The sequence below is a fragment of the Diospyros lotus genome, chromosome 15 (assembly GCF_014633365.1).
Source record: "Diospyros lotus cultivar Yz01 chromosome 15, ASM1463336v1, whole genome shotgun sequence".
In the NCBI taxonomy this organism is placed as follows: domain Eukaryota; kingdom Viridiplantae; phylum Streptophyta; class Magnoliopsida; order Ericales; family Ebenaceae; genus Diospyros; species Diospyros lotus.
This window is the reverse complement of record NC_068352.1, coordinates 7,270,146-7,291,275: the sequence shown is the minus strand read 5'-3', so window position 1 is coordinate 7,291,275 and position 21,130 is coordinate 7,270,146. Positions and strand designations below refer to the sequence as shown.

The following is a 21,130-nucleotide window of genomic DNA, read 5'->3' as shown; positions in this document are numbered from 1 at the left end:
ACTTAAACCAAGTAGGTCCTCTAGTCCAAGACTAGGAATTACAAAACCTCCCACTGAATTGGGCCCTCTAGCTATACAAGCTAGGAAGAATAAGAAATATAGAATATGAGAGGATCTAAGAGATGAATCTCTTAGTTACAATGTTTCTCAAGATTAAACAAGGCTTAAATGAATGTATTAACAATAATAGAATAAAGCCTTGGAGAGAAAAGTATAACAATGAAAGCCCAAAACACTGTAAATACAAACGAATATAAACCGTAAGCTCAAATCAATTCATTCCCATCCATTAGCCTTTTCTTGATCATCCATGACATGTATATATAAGTGTCCCACAAAGTTGAAGAGAAATATAGCCGTTTGGAGCGGTTGGGATTTGAAAAAATAGCCGTTGGAAGCTTTCTGCGAAATACATAGTCAATAGAGAAAATAAGTTAGTCGACTATTTTATCAAATAAAACTAGCCATAGTCGACAGACAGAAAAGCATAGTCGACTATCTTATAACACAAAAATTTCATAGCCGACAGATACATATACACAGTCGACTATTGTAAAATTGTGAAGAAAATTTTGAATTTTATGAACAAAAATAGTCGACAGATGAAAAGCCATAGTCGACTATCCTTACATGATAGTCGACAGATCCAAAAATAGTCGACAGATACAAGATATAGTCGACAGACTGAATAAGCATAGTCGACTATCCTTATGCATAGTCGACAGATGAGGAAGATTTTCAACAAAAATGAAGCTTGAAAACATTACAACATATTTACCTTCCATTTACTTTAATACATAAATGTAAATAAGAAAGTATCCCCTATTTGGATTCAATAAAAATATTAAAAAAATCAAAATCCATAAGAATAAAAAAGTAGAATTTGGGTTTTAGTAGGAATTTAGGATTTTGCGATTTTACCACCTCCATGATATACACTTTTCATTTCTTGAAAAATTCATTAAAAATCATTTTATCACTAATGAATGTTAGCTATTGAATTATCGGGAGTTAGTTTTCTAAAACTAAAACATTTTCATATATGTCTCCTTATAAGGTGTTAGTCTTCCAGACTTAGAAAAATATTGAAACATTATCAAAACGAGTTTCAAGACATGATGCATGAACTAAAGGATTTTTTCATATGATTAAGATTCAAACCAAAACCTTTCATGCATGCTTCAAAATATGAAAGCTTATTCTGAAGAATGAGATTAACATAAATGATTTTTCATACTTAAGATTGGATTTTCATCAAACACATTTATGTTCAAGTTGGTCTTTTGCCTTAGAACAATTTTAGCTCTATGTTGACCAATGACTTCAAAGCTAATTTGAAAATCATTTTAGGAGATTCTTTTAAGACTAAAAAACTTGACTTTGCAAATCTCTAACTAAAATAGAAAATCATAAATCTTTTTGGTTTTCATTTTAACAATGCACTTGAAATTGATTTTTGCTGAAAACCACCACCTTGATTCATGACTTAGGGATTTAATAACATATGTTTTTCATCATCAAAACTAAGCATAAGGGTAGAACATCAAAATCTATTTAAATATGCTTGATTGTTGGGATATTTTATTGAGCGTGTTGGTATTTACTTTTATTTACGAGAAATTGAATTTATATTTTAAGGGCCTAATTGAGCACAAGAATTAGGTGAATTTCCATTACCTATGTATTTTAAACCCGAGTTCTCAATAATTGAAAGCGACGAAGCCTGGACCCCACCCAGGGCACCCATATTATTTTAATACTTTTTGTTGGTAGGGGCATAACTGTCCTTTGAGATAGGCCAGGGTTGTAACCGTGGGTTATGGTGACACTCGATAGTGGGGGTCGGGGTGCCACAGCAAATGCCTCAGCAACAACCATAACAAGTGCCCCATTAAGTGCTACAGCAAGTGCATCAACAAATTGTTGGACTGGGAGGTGCTATGGCACACACCAAGAGGGGCGTCAATTGGTTAATTTAAAAGCTTGATAGAACTTGAAATCCTTTTGATGAAAATTTGATGCAAGTGAGGATTATTGAAATTCTTGAAATAATAAATGAAATAAAAGCACAAGCAAGAAATGAACACAAGGATTTATAGCGGTTCGGCTTAACCCAAGCCTAATCCACTACCTTATCTCTTCACTAAGAATTTTCCAAACAATCCACTAAAACCCCCTACTTAAACCAAGTAGGTCCTCTAGTCTAAGACTAGGAATTTACAACCTCATACTGATACAAATAGGCCCTCTAATTACACAAGCTAGGAAAAATAAGAAATGTAGAATAGGAGAAAATCTAAGAGATTAATATATTAGTTACAATGTCTATCAAAAATACAAACAAGGCTTGAAATAAATAATTACAAGTGAAGATCAAAGCCTTAAAGAGAGAAAAATGAAGCATAGTCGATGTAAATACAAATCAATATAAATGTAAGCTTATATCACTTCATTCCCATCCATTAGTCTCTACTTGATCTTCTTGATATGTATTTATAGGCTTCCCAAAAGCTTTGCTCGAAACTAGTCGTTATTGAGCCGTTGGAGAATGAGAAACTAGCTGTTGGAGATTGTCAAAGACACAAACTGTCAACAGAATAAAAAATGTGAAGAAAATTTCCACCATCATACTCAAGGATAGTCGACATAACAATTATAGCAGTTGACGGGATAAACAAGATAGTCGACAGAACACAAGATAGTCAACAAAAGCCTATGCATAGTTGACAGTTGCAAGGTACATAGTCGACAGATGAAGCACATATTTGACAGATGAGAAGAGATAGTCGACAAAAGCAATAGAGATAGTCGACATAATGAAATATGCAGTCGACAGATGAAGCTTGATGATACAAAACTTTACCACATATTTACATTTCTTTAGTTTAAGTAAATGTTCTCATTTTATTTAATTTATATTTTATCTTCCATTTACTTTAATACATAAATGTAAATAAAAAAATACCCCCTATTTGGATTCAATAAAAATATTCAAAAAATCCAAAATCCATAACCATAAGAAAATAAAATTTTACTTTTAGTATAAACTCAAGATTTAAGAAATTTACCTCTCAAAATACATACCTTCTATTTATTGAAAAATTCAATAAAAATCATTTTGTTACCAATGGATATTAGATATCAAAATATCGGGAGATAATTCTCCAAAAAGAAAACTTTTTCATATATATCTCCTTATAAAATGCTAACCTTCCAGACTTAGAAAAATATGACTTTGAAATCTCGATACCTGAAATTCATTTAGTTTTCATTCTCACAAAGAAATACTTTATATTGAAATTGATTTATGTTAAAACCACAACCTTGATTCATGACTTAGGGATTAAATAAAATATTATTTTTCATCATCAAAACTAAGTAGACAAAAGTAAAACAACACAAATGTCATAGCAACTGCCTCAACAATAGCCCTAACAATTGCCTCAGTAAGGCAAATGGCAAGAGATAAAAGGAAAGTTTGTGTTTTTTTTTGGTTTATTTGGTAGTTACCATTATCTTTAATATTTGCAATGCACGTTTTATACATGATGTTTCTTATTCACCATAACGTATATAGGCAAGACAAGGCTACGGAGTGATGTTCTCATCAGAATCATGAAATTTTTATGTAAGGGTACATACTTTGCTTGAATTTGTTTGTTGAATTTGTTTCTTTATTATAATGGCCATCTAATTTTCTTTTCCCATTTAGATGCCCGGGGAAAAATGAGTTAGATATGTATATGGACCTGCATCAACATCTGCAGCGGCAAGGAATCTATTGAACTCCTAACGACAGAAAAGTCATGTAACCAGTGGATCACAACCTATGGTGTCTCAAGAAGAATCTGAGCCATTTACACCACCACCAATAAGGCAATCCCAACAGACATAAACTGCACCACAAGTTGGCGTGCCTAGAAATTTGGACTTTGGCATGTGTTATTTGAGACAGTATGGAGATTTGAACGTGTTGGAGATTTGGATGATTTATGTAAGTTTGACGTATCATTTGTGGGTGTAATTGCTTGTGTTGTGTAATTCATTCAAGAAGGATTTCACATTATTGTATACTCCAATCATTTAGATTCATCATTGACTTGTATGATCATTTACATCAGTATTGACTTATATGCAATTTCTATAATGTGGTGGCATCAGTCCAAACGGTGAATAGTCTGATCGAATTGATTTCCATATATGATCAGATTATTTTTTTATTACGTTGTGGATTAGACTGTGAAGAGTCCGATAACATTATTATTGTATATCTGATAGGATAATTCACCCATCGCATTCATGTAGGAATCCCATCGAACTATTTATTGACCTACCGCTCTCATATAGGAACAGTGAATTGTCTGATCGATCTGATTCATTGATTGGTCTATTCATAGGAATTTTTTAGGCATTTTTTATGACATTGTGGATCGGACTGATTCCTTATATGAATAGTCTGATCACAGAAAGAATCAATCCGATCAGACTATTGAGGAACAATGAATGGAAATCGGACTAATTCAGTTCGATTCATTGATTGGTCTAATAGGATTAGGCATTTTTGATGACGTTGTGGATCAGACTGATTCCTTATTGTGTCTGATTAGACATATGAAGAGTCCGATAACATTATTATTGTATAGTCCGATCAGACTGATTCATTATGTGATTGGACTCTTCATGTACTAATTCATATCAAGAGTCCGATCATAGGATTGTTTCAATTGGTTCGTTCATAGGATTAGGCATTTTTTTATGATGTTGTGGATCAGACTAATTCCTTATTTTATAGTCTGATCGGACCAATGGCCTTCATGAAAGAGTTCGATAACATTAGTATTGTATAGTTTGATCGGGTGAAGAGTCTGATCACATAATGAATCAGTTTGATTGGACTATTGACTGACCCACAACACATCTCATGTATGAACATTAAATAGTCTGAGTCCGATCAGACTGATTCCTGTCTTGCATGAAGAGTCTGATCACATAATGAATCAGTCTTATCAGACTATTGACCCAACACATCTCATGTATGAACATGAATAATTCGAGTTCAATAGGACTAATTCCTGCCTTACATGAAGAGTCCGATCACATAATGAATCAGTTTGATCGGATTATTGACCCCACAACACCTCTCATGTTAACATTGAATAATTCGATCGGATTGATTCCTGATATGGAAGAGTTCGATCGGACTTTATTTTCTGTAAGGCAATTCATGCACATTGTATGTAAGGCATTGTTGTTTTGTCGGATGTTGAGTAAGTAAGTTGCATATTTCTTACTTTGACTCTTGATTATGAATGGCTTGTTAAATTCTTTTCTTAATTAATCAAAGATGAGATTGACCATTCTACCAAACCATTGAACCATGTGCAGGCATGGTCACTCAAAATCAAACAAAAGGCTTAGCACATAACAACATCCTCTCAACCATGTAACAACATTATTGGCTCAGTTTTGAATGTGATCATGGGGAAGTCCTTTTCTAGAGTAAGTGGCTAGTTGGGGCATTTTAAATTTTGATGGAAGAGGCTTCTCCATAATTTCATAAGCGAAAGGGATCTTCCTCATTTGTTGATCTTCTTTCATTAGCACCAAGTCCTATTCTAGTACTTGTTCAATCATTTTTTCATGTCTACTGATTCCTGAGCACTAAATATAAACTGATTATTGGCCTTATGTTCTCTCTTAGGTTGATTCCTAAGAAGTGATAGGTTTTTACCCACAATTGAATTCTTCACAATTTCTTAATATTTTTCCCTCTGGGGTCGTACTACCCCTACCAAATCTCTGCCCATGGGTATAGTAACCTTGCTGGGTTGAACGAGGTCAGGGAGAGTCTCGATTTCCCTTCTCTCGATGGGTTTCCAAAAGGGGTGGATTCTCCCATTGGAGACTCTTCCTCAGGGACTCTCGCAAGGTTTGGAGAGCCAAATCATTTTGCCTACTTTTTGCAAAGTTTTGTAGTCTTGATTTCCTTCTCTTAGTGGGTTTTGTAAGAGAACTGCCATCTTTTAGAGAGCCTTGATGCTTTTCTCATGTTCTTTTCAAATTGCTTGTTTTTTCTTAGAGAAACTGTCTGCATAACAGTCACAAAGGCTTTCGAAGGTCCTCCAAAGAGTGTCTTGGAGGATTTTGGGGATTGTTGACATCGGATCCCTCCATGCTTTGCCTGTGTTCGAGCTACTTGAGATCTCTTGCAAACCATTCTAAAGATTTTATATGTTCGACTTTTTGATCAATTTTTCATAGATGATACCAAAACATAACAATATAATTTATTTGTTGGAGAAGAATCGTCTCAAAACTTCCAATATTTTCAAGGAAAAAAACTGTTAGATGGCATATGGCATTCCCTTTGCAAACATTCCAATACTTAAATTAAATTTGTTGAAATTAAAAGCGGTTGCTAAGCTCTTAAATAAGTAAAGAATGACTCACTTGGGAGGATAAGTCCTCCTTTATTTATGGATGAAATTGGTAGAAAGTGATAACAATTCAAAATATTTTGAGATTAGAATTGTTTTAGATAATCCTTTTTCACTACACAATTTTCGGAGAAGATTTTGGAGATGACTATTCACACGTTTACATAATTTTCAAAGAAGATTTTGGAAATAACTGTTTACATGTCTGTCATGAGAATACCCCCACGAGAGGGTCTTTTATAAACCTTGTAAACTTTACTGAAGGCTCTTGGTCCTCCCTTTGCAGGAGTTTGCCAAGAGGATCTCCCAAGTCCCTGTGTGCACTTTAACCTTTATACTTTATTTTTGACTTTTGGATTTATCGTGTGGACTTTTGAAAATGAGCCTTAATTCTTATACACATCAAATATAAATGTAAACACAAATAGTTTGAAATAAGTACACTACCTAAATAACTCATCCTACAGGGTGTTGATTAAGAAAAACAAATAAAACATAAAAATTGATCATGCCAACTTTAAGCAAGGGATGTCCATAAAAATGCCTTTAACTGCAAGCAGTTTATATGTGTGTGTGTAATTCAACCTTAACCATGCATAGAGATAAGATAGACAATAATACATAATATGTCAAGCATAACCACTTTCCACACATTTTATTCAACCTCCATCCATTCATGGTAGGAATGAAGACCCAACATACTAGTTTTTCTCGGGGTTCTTTAGGTATGCTTGGCCCGGATAGGGTTGGTCTAACCCTGTGTTAACCTTCTTTTAGCTAGCCCAAAACAGAAATTACACTTGAAAACTGTACAATACAACTCCATCAAGCATTAATCTTAATCAGTCCAAAAGTATAAGATTTACTAGGGTTGCAATTGAAATTTTTGTCCCCACCAAACCCATATTTGGTTCGATAGCCTGGATAGTCTTTGAAATTGAAATGCTCCTCTTGCTTAAGTTGAAGGCCTTCACTTGATGCCAGCTGCTGCAGGTTCCATTCTGCAAAGAAGCCATTTGATTTGTGGGTAATATGTATTTCTCCCTTTGCTTCCACAATCATCTTCTTGGCATTCCTCATGAACAGGCGTATTAGATTTTTGTTTCTCCTGCAAGAGATAAGCATTGGAAAAGGTAGGTTTCAACTCTTAAATCTTTCTGGTTTTTTTTTTTCCTTTTGTGGAAACCCATGGTACCCAATTACACATGATGGGGTCCAACCACTCTAACCAAACAAAACCATAAAGATATTATCATATCATCTGATAGGGCAACTGTATGCTTAAAAATATAATGATGATAGATAGTATTACGAAGTGTATGCAATCCATAGGATTTTTAGTTATTATTATGATAGATAATATTATTTGGTGTTGGTGGTGCTTAATTGGTGTCCAATCTAGCATTAGAATAATTTTCATTTAAGGGATTATGCAATAGGGGCATTTAAGTAAAAAGGGAGATATGTGAGTGTATATATATGTGGATGGATTATTCTTGCATGAGAGAAAGGAATTGAAAGACAAAGGAAGAGGAGAGAAGGGATGGCAGATCGGGACAGAGCAAGAAGGTAGGGTTTCCTTCTCTTTCTTTCTTTATTGTTTGCTTATGATCCAAAACGGTTGTGGAAGCTAGATATATCTTCTTCTTCTCTTTCTCTTCTTGCTAGTTTCTTTTGTTGAGAGTGAGAGTAAGGGATCTTGGGAGCATACTTCCTCAAGTAAGTCAACAAGAGAGTTTTTAAGGCAAGTTCTAATCCCTCTTATCTCTCTTTAAAGCTTTTGATCATGATGGTTGGGGATTCAAGCATAGAATCCCATGTTTTTCAAAAGGGTTGCTCTTGTTGAGGGTTATGCAAAAACCTTTGTAAATCTCCTGAGCTTCTTGTTTAATCTAGTTGGTCTCTCTTGAGTTTCAAAATAGGGTTAGTTTCACCCTACCATCCTAAAAGGAATGATGCTTTTGGGTTAGGGGGTGATTATATGAGTCTTTTTGAATTTGGCTTGCATTTGGTATGAATCGAAAGGGGTTCTGTTATGCTACCTGTCGACCATTTGAGAGGAAACTATCAACCGTTTACAGAGCTTGTCGACAGGAGGCCCAAGGTTGTCGATCGTTTCGGGGGCAACTGTCAACCGCTTTTGCTGGTTCTTTTAAAGAGGGTTTAAGTCCTAACTTGGATGATTCCTCATCAGTTCTAAAGCATGTTTAGGTGTTCTTGGGGAATGATTATGCATTCATTGGCATGGCATTGAGCTAGTTTTGCATGCATGTGAGGTTTAGTTTGGAAGGGCATTTTGTGAGCATGTTCTTATCCATGGGTTTTCTTGTGGATGTTACATGGGTGGACCTAGGCATTGGGTGGGAGTGGATTGTCTTTAAGAGTGTATGTGCTCATGAGCATAACCCTAGGAGTGAGCTTTCTAGCTCCAATGACCTCGTGGTTTGTGTTATGGTTAAGACCTTAGGTGGGAATTAATTGTCCTTAAGGATTGTATAGCAAAAGAGCCCAGCCCTAGCAGTGAGCTTTCTGGCCCCAAGTGTTAGTTGTGGTGGTGGGTGTAGGGCATGGAGTGCCCGGGTGTTGTTTCCTGAATATATATGTATCTACTTATGGGTTCTTGTAAGCATGGCATGGACATGATTCATAGGCTTATATTTTTCTAAGTGTATGCAATCCATAGGATTTTTAGTTATTATTATGAAAATGGAATTTCATCAACTCTCTCATCCCATGCATGGATTTAGTAGATCATGGCAGAACTCTACTTACCGCAGTTGAGATTCTCGTGATTCATCGCGAAAAAATCCAGCATGTGGGAAGTTGAAAACCACCCGATCAAATTTCATGCCTCGGAACATGAAATTTTCAGCCATTTCTGTAGCATCCACGCCGTGAAACACCTTGGCTCCTCTTCCCCTTAAACAACCAATGTTGGCCATTGCACTTCCATAGTTTCTCGTTAAGAATCCTGTTGATTGATATATATGTTAGAAATTACTAAGTAAATAACATCGACAGCAAAGAAGCTTAATGCACAGAATTAGTATATATATGCTTCTTAGTACCTTCAGAATCGAGAGAAGTGGAGACAATGTTAGTTGCAGAACCAAAAGCGGCCGCCAAAGAAGCAGAAAACGAGAAGTCTCCTTCACCCACTAGTAGAATCTTTTGCCTGCTGCTGTACTGCTTCATCCACAACTCTGGTTCTGATTCAAAATCCCTCACAACTTGACACACAACTTCAACTAGTCTCGTGTCTTGGTCAACTTCATTGGTGTTTGATGAGATTGAGTCGTCTTCATCGCTCAGTGATGACTCTAAGCTCGATAGAGCAAATATATCTTCTTGCAGCTGATGACGAGATGTGTCATCTCCTGTGTAAGAGCAGTAGTACTGCTCTATATCTATGCTGCAGAAATGCGGAGTGATGAGAAGCTTTTGGGGCAAAGCTGCTGCAGTTGTGGGTGGTGGATCTTCTTCTATTGTAGAGGATAAGCCAGCAGTTGCAGAGGTTCGAGGCTCTGATGTTCCGCCTGGTGTTTCTGCTGACCCATTCCCTACTTTACCACCAGATAGAATTCCCCAGATGATGGAAAGAACTTGCCCCATTGACCAACCCTTCGTATTTCTTCTTCTCAATCAGCACCTTCTGATTCCAAGACACAATGTTAACTTGAGGTACCATGGTTACAAGGTGAAATAGGTCTCTCAAAATAATAGAAGTTTACTTGCCAAGGCATATAATGGGAAACTTCAAAAATAAACAGATTGATTATATGTAGATTATAATCAATCTACAAAAGGTTTTACGAAGAGTTCCAGAGTAACAGAGAATTCAGATTGCTTATATGTAGATTATAGTATGTTAATACCTCTTTATTCTTGTGATACCTGAATGCATAAAACAAATTCAAAAAAAAAAAATGCAATAGTAAATGTTATATATATAGAGAGTAAGTGGATCATCAAAAGAAAGCATGAACAGTATTGAAATACAGGAGTTGAGATCCAAGACTTGCAGCCTAATAGACAAGGTGCTTAAGGAGAAACAAACAAATCAAAATCTCATTAGAATCTTCGTCAAAATCTTCTTAGGAATGGAAGGTTCAATTCAGAATTTCAGATTAGATTAATGGTCCAAATATTTTCTTCCTTTTCAAGCGGGAAGGATGTTCAGGTGGTTCTAATAACCCCATGGAACATTATTGCGATTTGTGAGACCATCACCTTGACTGCTGTAAAACCTTGTTACTGTTGGAGAATGATTCAAAACTGTTTACAGTTTGCTGATTCATCTTTGACCACGCCAAGAATTTTCTGCTCCTAGTCATTTGTGAATTCTAAGAGTTGCTGATGAGTTGAGTACCAAGCCTAAAAACAGGCATTTTGTCTGCTTCAAACTAATATTGTTGCAGAGCAAGCTTAGTTCAGCTACTATGTAATAAAAGAGCCATTTTTTATTTTTCTCATCTTTTCTGTCAAATTTCTGTTTGTCTACTGTTTCTACATTGAAATGCAGCCACTTTCGATACACTTTTGGCATCAGAGAAAGTTCAAATCACGATGAGACTTTGAGCAAGTTTGTGAATCATGGACAAAAAAAGTCATGTCTGCAAATGGAAATTCTGTGAGCATTTCTCAGTCCCTAATTCCAGTTTTTAAAGGATAGTTGTAAGCAACAAAATAAGACCCTATTCAAGTCTCGGGATTTATGGGACTTTGTAGAAAATGGGTATGTAGATCCAAATAAGGAGCAATGGTTGAGAGAAAATAGGAAAGGATACTAAGGGACTGTTCTTCACCCAACAAGCAGTCCATGAAACTATTTTCTCCAGAATCATGGATGCAACTACTTGCAAGGAAGTATAGTTGATACTAAAAGATGAATTTCAAGCTACATCAAAGTTAATTACTATGAATCTTCAAATTACTGTTAATCTGTACTAGATTTTCTCAATAGAGTAAATGTCACTGCACGTCAAATGAGATCTTATGGTGAGCAACTAAACAATCAAACTGTAGTTGAGAAGGTTTGAGGAGTTTAACTCCAAATTTGATCATGTAGTTGCTGCCATCAAGCAGTCCAAATTTGATCATGTAGAATGGGGAGAAGGCATTTGAAGTGAAGAGGGAGGACAAGCCAACAGATAAAGGACCTGGCAATGGTTAGGCGGAGGACCATTCACTTATCAAAATGGTTACAAGCATTCATTCAAAAATGAAGTACAATGTTGCTACTGTAACAAGTATGGTCATGTAGAAGGAGATTGCTGGTAAAAGGAAAGACGAGCACTTTATGTAGAAGAAAAGCAAGAGGAAAGAAATTTATCTATAGCCTATTTTCTTGATGTCTTAAGAGTACTGCTTGATTTATAGATAGTGATTGTACTAATCATATGTCTGGCAACAGATCGAAACATATGATTAGTACAATTACAAAGAACAAAAACTTAAGACATGGAAATGTTAATCAGATGCCAGTTGGACGGGAAATGTATAGTGACAGTTAAAAGTGTTGTGCATGCTAGCCAGTGCCCAAGGTTTTGATCATTCAAAATTTGTAAAGAAAATATTGTACGAAAAATAAGCCAGTGACACTTCAGCAGTAAGAAGCTGGAATAGCTCAGTTGGCTAGAGCGTGTGGCTGTTAACCACAAGGTCGGAGGTTCAAGCCCTCCTTCTAGCGTTCTATAATTATTATATTCATTTTCCATCACTGACTTTTTCCTCCCAAACAGGGTATTGGAAAAGGGTACGATGCGGCGTCAACTTTGAAGTCTTCTGTTTCATATTCCAAACGTCGGACCGATCATAAATTAGCTCAACAATGGTGGGCCCCACTCTCCGGCTTTTGATTGCTTTCTGTGTAAGCCAATTGACTTCTCAACTCCATCACTCGATTTTATCAAAAAAAAAAAAAAAAAATTAAATCAATTGTATTTTAATATGTAATAAGCAACACTTTAGCAATATAAGAGTTTGTAAATTTCTATATTAGTTTAAAATTAAAGCCTGACATCATGATCAATGACAAATAATAAACCCTAAATGTTACCCATATCTGTATTTTCACATCTTCGTGTGTGGGACCCACCCTCCCCCCGATTGTAGGACTTCATTTTACCTTTCCCGTTCCACCCAACTTACAAATAAAATGGGTAACAAAATTAAAACAAATAGAGACGATCCACCCATCTGATAGATAAGATCACAACTCAAACAACTACAAAGAAGGAACCATTTATCGATTCAACCCAAAGACATATATATATGCATTTGAAAACAAAAACATAAAAACCATCCAAAAAAAGGAGAAAGAAAGATATATATATATATAATATGCACATACTGTAGTAGAATTATAACATATAAAAGCATGAAGATGGAGTGTAAGGATTACCGCCGCCGGCCGTGTTGAGGACTCAGCGATCGGTACACTCCACTCAGATTGAGAGTCCTTCACATTCCACTCCTTGCCCTCAACATTTGGATTTTGGGTTTTTCTACGGAGACACAGAGAGAGAGAAAGAGAGAGGGAGGAGTAAACAGAAGGACAGGTGATGATTTAGTAGCTCATCTTATATTTAAAGGTGTTAATTCTTTTTTCTTCTCACGGCCCAATGGCTGGCTATCATCCCATACTATTGGGTACAGTTCAGTGACTGTTGACGTTGACGCCGGCTATAAGCAAATGAGTTCAGTTTGCTTCTGATAAACGCAAGCTTCCTCTGTTTTAGTGTACATTTATTTATTTTGTCTTTTAAAATTTCAAGAACAAAATGTTTTTCATCTTATTTCGTACATAAATGTCCTATTTAGAAACTAAATGTGCTAACAACAATTTATCTATATTGTTTGTGAAATAGGTGATTAGTTTTGATATCAGTGTTGTTCAGATTTGATATTATTTTATATCACTTAATATGGAATAATCAAACGCAAAAATAAATTATGTAATAAGTCAAAACTAGATCAAAATAAGACACATATTTAGTGTAAATAAAATGGACTATGTAAATAACATGTTATAAAAGAGAGAGACTATCTCGCCTAGTAAAGACTGGAGAATTTGTGGTCATTTAAAATTTTTAGAAGTAAATAAAAAGGAGCACAATTGGTGAAATAATAAATAAAATATTTTTTTTTCATGCAAACTCCAACTGCAGATGCTATTAAAATTTAATTGAGGTAAGATGATCGAAATAAATAAATGAATGAATTTTTAATTTATTTTTTGAGCCAAATGGCAAGCGTATGCTCTTTTGATCCATCCCATAATATATGGTTGGGATATTAGTGTTGTGTGTCTTAGAGCCACAAAGTGTTAGATTCTTAAGTAATGGCACCACACACTCTGATGGGTGAATTTGATATTTTTAAAATTTTGAATAAGTTTAAATAATTTTAGTCTATTAATGAGGTTTTAGTATAAAATAATGGTGATTGAGAGTGATGCTTAAAAGAATATGAAAGATAAGTGCGAAAATGACAATCAATTTATAGTGGTTTAGGTCAAACGGCTTAATACACTATCTTAACTTCTCACTAAAATTTTTAAATAATCACTAAAATCTCCTACTCGATCCAAAGTATGCTCTCTAATATCACTAGGATTTTAACCTCCTGCTTAACAAAGTAGGCTTTCTAACAATATTGTTAGTCAATGTACAAGGAATTTTTACACAAACGATGATCTAAAAGATAAATCTCTCAGTTATAATGTTTCTAAAAAATTAAACATATGGGCTTGAGCAAATGATACAAATGATATACAAAGCTTTTTTTTTGAGAAAATTTAAAATTGGTTTGAGCAATTGAATAGAATAGTAAACTTGAAGCTTGCAATGGTTTCTCTTACCTTTCAAATGCACCATCAAGCTGATATTTATAAGTTTCTCATGGCCTTTGAATTTATTAATTGTTGATGGAGTCGTTGGTTGCCATAAATGATTTGCAAAATTAGCCATTAAAAACATCTATGATGAAAATGGTTGATAGGAAGAACGAAATCGATCAACTGGTTAGAAGATGGTCGATCAAATTTGATGCAGTAGCGGTCGACCGTGCTTGGCCAAGAGCATGCATCAGGCCAATCAACTGACTTGGGTAGTCGGTCGACAGCATAAGCACAAGTGGTCAACCGAGATATGCAATATGGTCAACAACTTGGGCTTCATCTTTTAAAATTGGTTTTGTTTTTCAAGTATTTCAAGACCAAATTTAATATAACAAAAATAAACGATTCTTTTGACAATAAAAACTTGTTTTTTCGAATACTATCAAGAATTTTAAGAACGAGATTTTGGCATTGGATGAAATTGATTTTCATTTTGATGCTTATAAAATGATTTGGATGCACCAAGTAAAGAACTATTTAGACAATATTTTTCATTATCAAAACAATAACAAAGAGAAAAACAACAATCTTCCCCTTTTTGATGATGTCAAAACTTACCAATGTATCAATTTCTCCTCTTTTTTGTCATGATTCAAAAAGGATTTAAAAAAAATGAATTGTATCAAAAACACTTCCTCTTAAGATAAACTCCCTCTTAAGATGACTTTTCCTTAAACATTCAAACAAACAAATGTTAGTCATGACATTCATTCAACATACTATGCAAAACAAGTGTTCAATACATGAGCTAGAAGATCAACAAATAGGAAACACATCCATCAAAGAGCAAAAATATACAAGAGTATAGAATGTGTGGACATAAGATTAAGAAAAAAAAAACTAAGACTTAGGCAGTGGTGGAAAATGAGAGAGGATGATCTCTATGAGCTATGCCATCTCCTCTTGCTGACGGTGGATGTCCTAAATCTCTCCTCTAAGATTGTTGACCTCAAACTTGAGGTCAGCCATACCATGTAAAAGGAGCTAGATATCATCTTGATGATACGATGAATCTCCCACGAGCTAAGGTAAAGGAATAAGCAGTGGTGAGTGAGGTACATTGGATGAAGGAAGAGGAGGAGAAGGCAAAGGCCGATCTTTCTTGTCCTCAAACATATGAACTTCCTTCCTCTTCTTTGATTTAACCCATCTACCCCTGCTATCCTCTTTGTAACCCATATGTACCACTAAGGCTCAATTTAGGTATTGAGAGGTGTTGATGGATACTCGCTTAACGTTCTCGAGATTTTCTACCTTAGTGTTTAAGATAGTACTCAAAGCCATACCATAAGGGAGACATCTAGTCATGCTAGTGAAAGTGCCTATCATTTGATTGAGAATGATGGAACAAAGATTGACACGTTGGTGTGTAAAGATGGAACAAAGACGGTTACGCATTGACAATTGAGACACATAATCAATGTAATGATTGATAGCCTAGACCACCCTCGGGAATTCCAAAAAGATTGTGAAAGAGGGAGGTGTTTACTTCAAATGATTTGCCAAAAACTTTTGTTTTGAAATGAATTTCTAAAGCATAACCATGAAAAATGTTTGAGGCATTTGAGTAACATACCTTAACGACATCTACATAGATGTCCCAAGGCAAAGTAATGAATCCATCCAACCAAAGTTTCTAAAATTTTCTATATACAAAAATCGAATATACTTAAGAAAGGGAATGTTGAGGAACCTACCTAGGAAGAAGTCTTAAGACCCAAAAAGAGACGAGAACCACTCCATGTGGTGCAGGTTGTCCACGAGACATTGAATGTCAAACGATTCATTGGAATGAGGGTTTCCCACAACCAATGGGTGTTTGGTTTATGCCATTGGATGGTTAGGGTGTTAAACCAATGGGGAAAATGGTTGAAAAAAGCAAGAGATTGGTCAAATGAGATGAGGGAAAGCAAGAGGGATTCGACTGACAGAAAGAGAAAGAGGGGTTTTGAGCAAAATGAGTAAGCCATCAATCACACACCCTCTTAAATTCTTGAAAGAAACGGTCAACAACATGGGATAATGGGTCGACCATTTTCACTTAGTTCACAAAATGAATATAAGCGAAATCCAAATAGTCGATAGCCTTATGTAATCGGTCAACAGTTTGGGTAGAAACAATCGATAGTATAGGCTTTACGGGTCGACATTTTCCACTTTGCTTTTTCAAAAAAATTAAACATTTTGCACCCAATTTAAAAATATCAACCACATTTATGACATAAACAACATATAAAATTTTGCACACAAATAAATTTCTCATAAAACATCACATGGTTAACACATTATGATTCAAACATTCCTACTTCTAAAAAATTCAAATTTGTTCTTATCTAACGATTTTGTGAAAATATCCGCTATTTGGTGATTTGTGTCTATAAATTCAAGTTTGATATCTCCTTTATGGACGTGATCTCTAATAAAATGGTTTTTTACCTCAACATGTTTTGTTCTTGCATGGAATACAGGATTTTTTGTTAAAGCTGTTGCACTTGTATTGTCACATTTGATTGGAATATTGTTAAGTTTTATACCAAAATATTCCAATTGATATTTTATCAAAATAATTTGTGCACAACAACTTCCTCCTACTACATATTCTACCTCAGTAGAAGAGAGTGCAATGGTATTTTGTTTTCTACTTAACTAAGATACTAATGAATTACCTAAAAATTAACATGAACCACTAGTGCTTTTTCTATCAATCTTACATCCATCATAATCGGAATCAGTGTAGGCAATTAAATCAAATTCATTTGACTTAGGATAGAATAATTCAAGATTTGATGATCATTTTAAGTATACAAAAATCCATTTTACAGCCTTTAAATGAGACTCTTTTGTATTGGATTGAAATCTAGCATACAGGCAAACACTAAACATAATGCCCAACCTACTTGCAGTCAAATAAAGCAAAGATCCAATCATACTTCTACATAACTTTATGTCAACTATCTTACCTACTTCATACTTATCTAGGTATGATGAGCTACTCATGGGAGTAGCAATAGACTTGCTATCATGCATGTTAAATCTCTTAAGAAGATCCTTTATGTATTTTTGTTGAGATAAAAAAATTCCCTCATTTCCTTGTCTAATTTGTAATCCAAGAAAATACTTCAATTATCCCATCATACTCATCTCAAATTCTCCTTGCATTAGTTTTGAAAATTCATCACATAGGGTTTCATTTGAGGCTCCTAAACATATGTCATCTACATAGATTTTAATCAACAGGATATCCTTGTTATGTGTTTTAATGAAAAGTGTTGTGTTTATGTTTCCACTTTTAAAGTATTTGTCTAATAAGAATTTGCTAAGTCTTTCATACCAAGTCCTAGGGGCTTGTTTTAAACCATACAAAGCATTGGTAAGTTTGAAAACATAATCTTCATGGTAAGGATTTTCAAAATCGAGAAGTTGTTCCACATATACCTCTTCATTTATATATCCATTTAGGAAAGTAGTTTTCACATCCATTTTATTATTTGAAATTCTTATGACATGTAAATGCTAAAAGCATCCTAATTGCTTCTAACCTAGCTATGGGGGCATAAGTTTCATCATAATCTATTCATTCTTCTTAACTATATCCTTGAGCTATTAATCTTGCTTTGTTTCTAATTACAACTCCACTTTTATCCATTTTGTTTCTAAACACCCACTTGGTTCCTATTGTTGGGTGATCTTTAGGTCTTGGAACCAATATCAATGCTTAATTTCTTTCAAATTGATTTAGCTCATCTTGTATGGCAATGATCCAATTTTTATCTTCTGGGGCTTCTTTTATGTTTTTAGGTTCGATTTAAGATAAGAAAGCAGTGAACCTATATTCATTTCCAATGGAAGACCTAGTTCTTATGACTTTAGATGGATCTCCAATAATTTCATTGTTTTCCACATATTTTATTTCTCTAGGAAATGACGGTTCTTTTTCCACTTGATTTATATTTCCTTCATTAATTATGTTTTCACTAGAGGGCATTTCTTCCTTGTTATCTAAAGACAGTTTTTCAAAATTTTGATTCAAGTTATAATTTGCTTCCTCACAAGAATTTGGACAATAATAGTTTGAATCATCAACTACCACATGGATTGATTCCTCTACAATTGGAGTTCTCTTGTTAAACACTCTATAGACCTTACTTTGAGAGGAATATTGTAACGACCCATTAATGGGTCTAGGGCATGTGATATTTCAAGTTGTATTTCTCTTTGAATCTTGGGCATGATAAAATTTCAATAGCATAAATTTTAAGAGTGAGAATGAGTTCATAGGCTTATATTATGAATGGGCCTAGATGCAATTGATATTTATTGGGTCCGTGTGTTAGGCCATGGAATGGGCCACGGCATGGGCTAAGCCCAATTGAGGAATGATATTTTAATTTTAAAGAAAATAATAAAAAATTAAAATGTCCAGCAAATGTCAATACTACCCTTGGTCTTTCTTTGACCATCGTTAGAGGAGAGGGGCAATCAGGTCATTTTGACCAATTTACAGGTGTAGACCTGCATCCTTATTGCATTTCCCCCTTCGTGCTCCATCTACAATGACGACCACTATTTCTCTCTTCTCGTTCACCCTCTTTTACATTTTGATCTCCGCCTTGTTCAACTTCTTCTCCTATATTTCTCCTTCCTTCTGGCTTCTCGTATCTGTATTTCTTCTTGGCTGATAGGAGCTTTAGGAAGAGAGGTGATTCTTATGCATCGTGAAGTCATCAAGTAAGTTCTCTTGCACCATCTTTTATCTTAATGCAAGTTATCCTATATTTTTGTTCTACTGATACGAGTCTGTTGTTGTTCTTATTATTTTGGCTTACTGCCCTTTGATGGCATTATCTGTGACTTCCATTAGTTGAGTCATTCTGTGAACTGTTTTGTATCTCTTTGTGGGTCTGGCCGACGGCTGTCGAACCACCCCAGATTAGATATCTATGTATCTCTTCTCTAGTTTGCAGCAAAGTGCACCCTAGGTCGTCTCTCACAAGGAGCTTCACTTTCTTCTACCAACAAGGAGAACCAATATAAACAACAGTTTGTTTAGGGGGGGGGTTGACAGAAAACTAAGTAACAAAACAGAAAGACAAGGATAGATGAAAATCAGTAAATGAAATGCAACCGCTGTGTATTTGCCCCTCTATGAAATCTTCCTCGTCCAACCTATAAATCTTGGCTTGTTAGATGTTTTAATCTCTGGATATCAAACTTAAAGCATCCCCAACAACCGTCCAAGGATTAGAATGATTGGAAAAACAAAATGAATACAGAAATCTCCTATAAACAAAATGCAACCATTCACTCTCTATTCAACCCATCCGGAGCTATGCAAGAACAACCATTCAAGCACATTATATTCATTTCCGAGATGTTATACCAACCGGCTACAACACTCTATTCTCTTAAGCATTTAACAGAAAATGAATCTATGCAAATTCACACAAACCTGCCATGAACTCCATGCATTCAAAAATCTGCTCAAACTAAACCAAATGGAAATGAATAAGATTAAAACAAACAAACCAGGTTTTTGCAGCTCATCCGGGACTCAGATTCCACGCGGGTTCAAGATACACAACCAGTTACAATAGCTCTAGCCTTTCATTACAGCAAGGAAGACAAAATGGAGACAAAATGGAGACAAAATGAAGAAAACAGAAAAATGCTAACAACAAGAAAAACGACTAGAATCTCCTCTCTTTTCTCCTCTCCCCCTTCTGGAAATAAGTGCTAAGAGGCCTTAAATACACGGCTAAGAAAGGAAGAGCTAGGAAGGCTAGGGTTGGGCCTAGTCCAACAGAAAAGAGAAGAAACAGAAAAGAGATAAGTGAGCCCAAAACAGCAAAATCGAGCAGCCCAAATCTGCTCCTTGAAAGTGGGCCCAAGCTTTTTTAGATGAGTCCCACAATTGCCCAAGGCCGGCCTACCCTCATGAAGTCCGAAATGAGCCACTTCAAGTCTTTTCCAGCTGCTTCTCTAGACCATCCAATATTCGCTAAAGCTAAGCAAGCTTGGATCCATAGAAGTAAGATAGAAAATAGTGTAAGGAGGATTTGAAGTATAATAAAATAGAAATCATGAAAGATCAGCAAAAATTACTTCAAATGGCGTAATAAGACTGAGGTGAAATGCCAAAATATAGCATAAATATGCATGCTATCAGGGTCTCATTGCGGTATCAAATGGGGTTTGTTTTCACCCCAAGCTTCCTTCAGTGAGTGGCATTTTGTTGGCATAGATGTAGATACGAAGCCTTATCCACTTATGTACATGATTGAGCTTAGTCGTGTATCCATGGTCAAATGTTTAGCATAAACATCCAAATACACCCAAGACATATCCGAATGTAAGACATAAAACACACCAGGGTCCATCCGAATAGGCATTGTATCATCTGAATATAAGACTCAAAGCTAATAGCCCACATTCGAATGTGCCATGAGCCATCTGAATGAATCTCTCACAAACCAATATGTTACATCCAAATGTGCCATGAGCCATTCAAATGCATCTCTCACAAACCTATATGTCACATCCGAATGTGCCATGAGCCATCCAAATACATCTTTCACAAACCTATATGTCACATCTGAATGTGCCATGAGCCATGAGCTATTTGAATGCATCTCTCACAAACCTATATGTCACATCCGAATGTGCCATGAGCCATCCGAATGCATCTCTCAGAAACATATATGCCATATCCGAGTGCCACTCATAGAAATCCATATGCCATATCCAAATGTTATTAATCCATTCGAATGTAACACCTGCAAATATATATATATAT

The 21,130-nt window shown here is 35.3% G+C and overlaps 1 protein-coding gene and 1 non-coding gene across 3 annotated transcripts; one reads left to right on the top strand and one right to left on the bottom strand.

Annotated features, from left to right (window-relative positions):
* Positions 1-7,026: 7,026 nt before the first annotated feature.
* On the bottom strand, positions 7,027-13,106 carry LOC127792058 (uncharacterized protein At4g26485-like). Of its 2 annotated transcripts, none has more exons than XM_052322376.1 (4): positions 12,841-13,106; positions 9,506-10,086; positions 9,210-9,408; positions 7,027-7,545 (listed from the first exon to the last, which is right to left on the bottom strand). In XM_052322376.1, exons 2-4 carry the CDS (start codon positions 10,047-10,049, stop codon positions 7,263-7,265), a joined length of 1,026 nt encoding a protein of 341 aa, XP_052178336.1. In that variant the 5' UTR covers positions 10,050-10,086; positions 12,841-13,106; the 3' UTR covers positions 7,027-7,262. The 2 variants fall into 2 exon arrangements, with proteins under 2 accessions (XP_052178336.1, XP_052178335.1); XM_052322375.1 differs by having other exon boundaries at positions 7,031-7,545; positions 9,506-10,089; positions 12,841-13,103.
* TRNAN-GUU (transfer RNA asparagine (anticodon GUU)) lies at positions 12,053-12,126 on the top strand. Its single transcript has one exon. It is a non-coding gene; the product is annotated as a tRNA-Asn (tRNA).
* Positions 13,107-21,130: the final 8,024 nt, after the last annotated feature.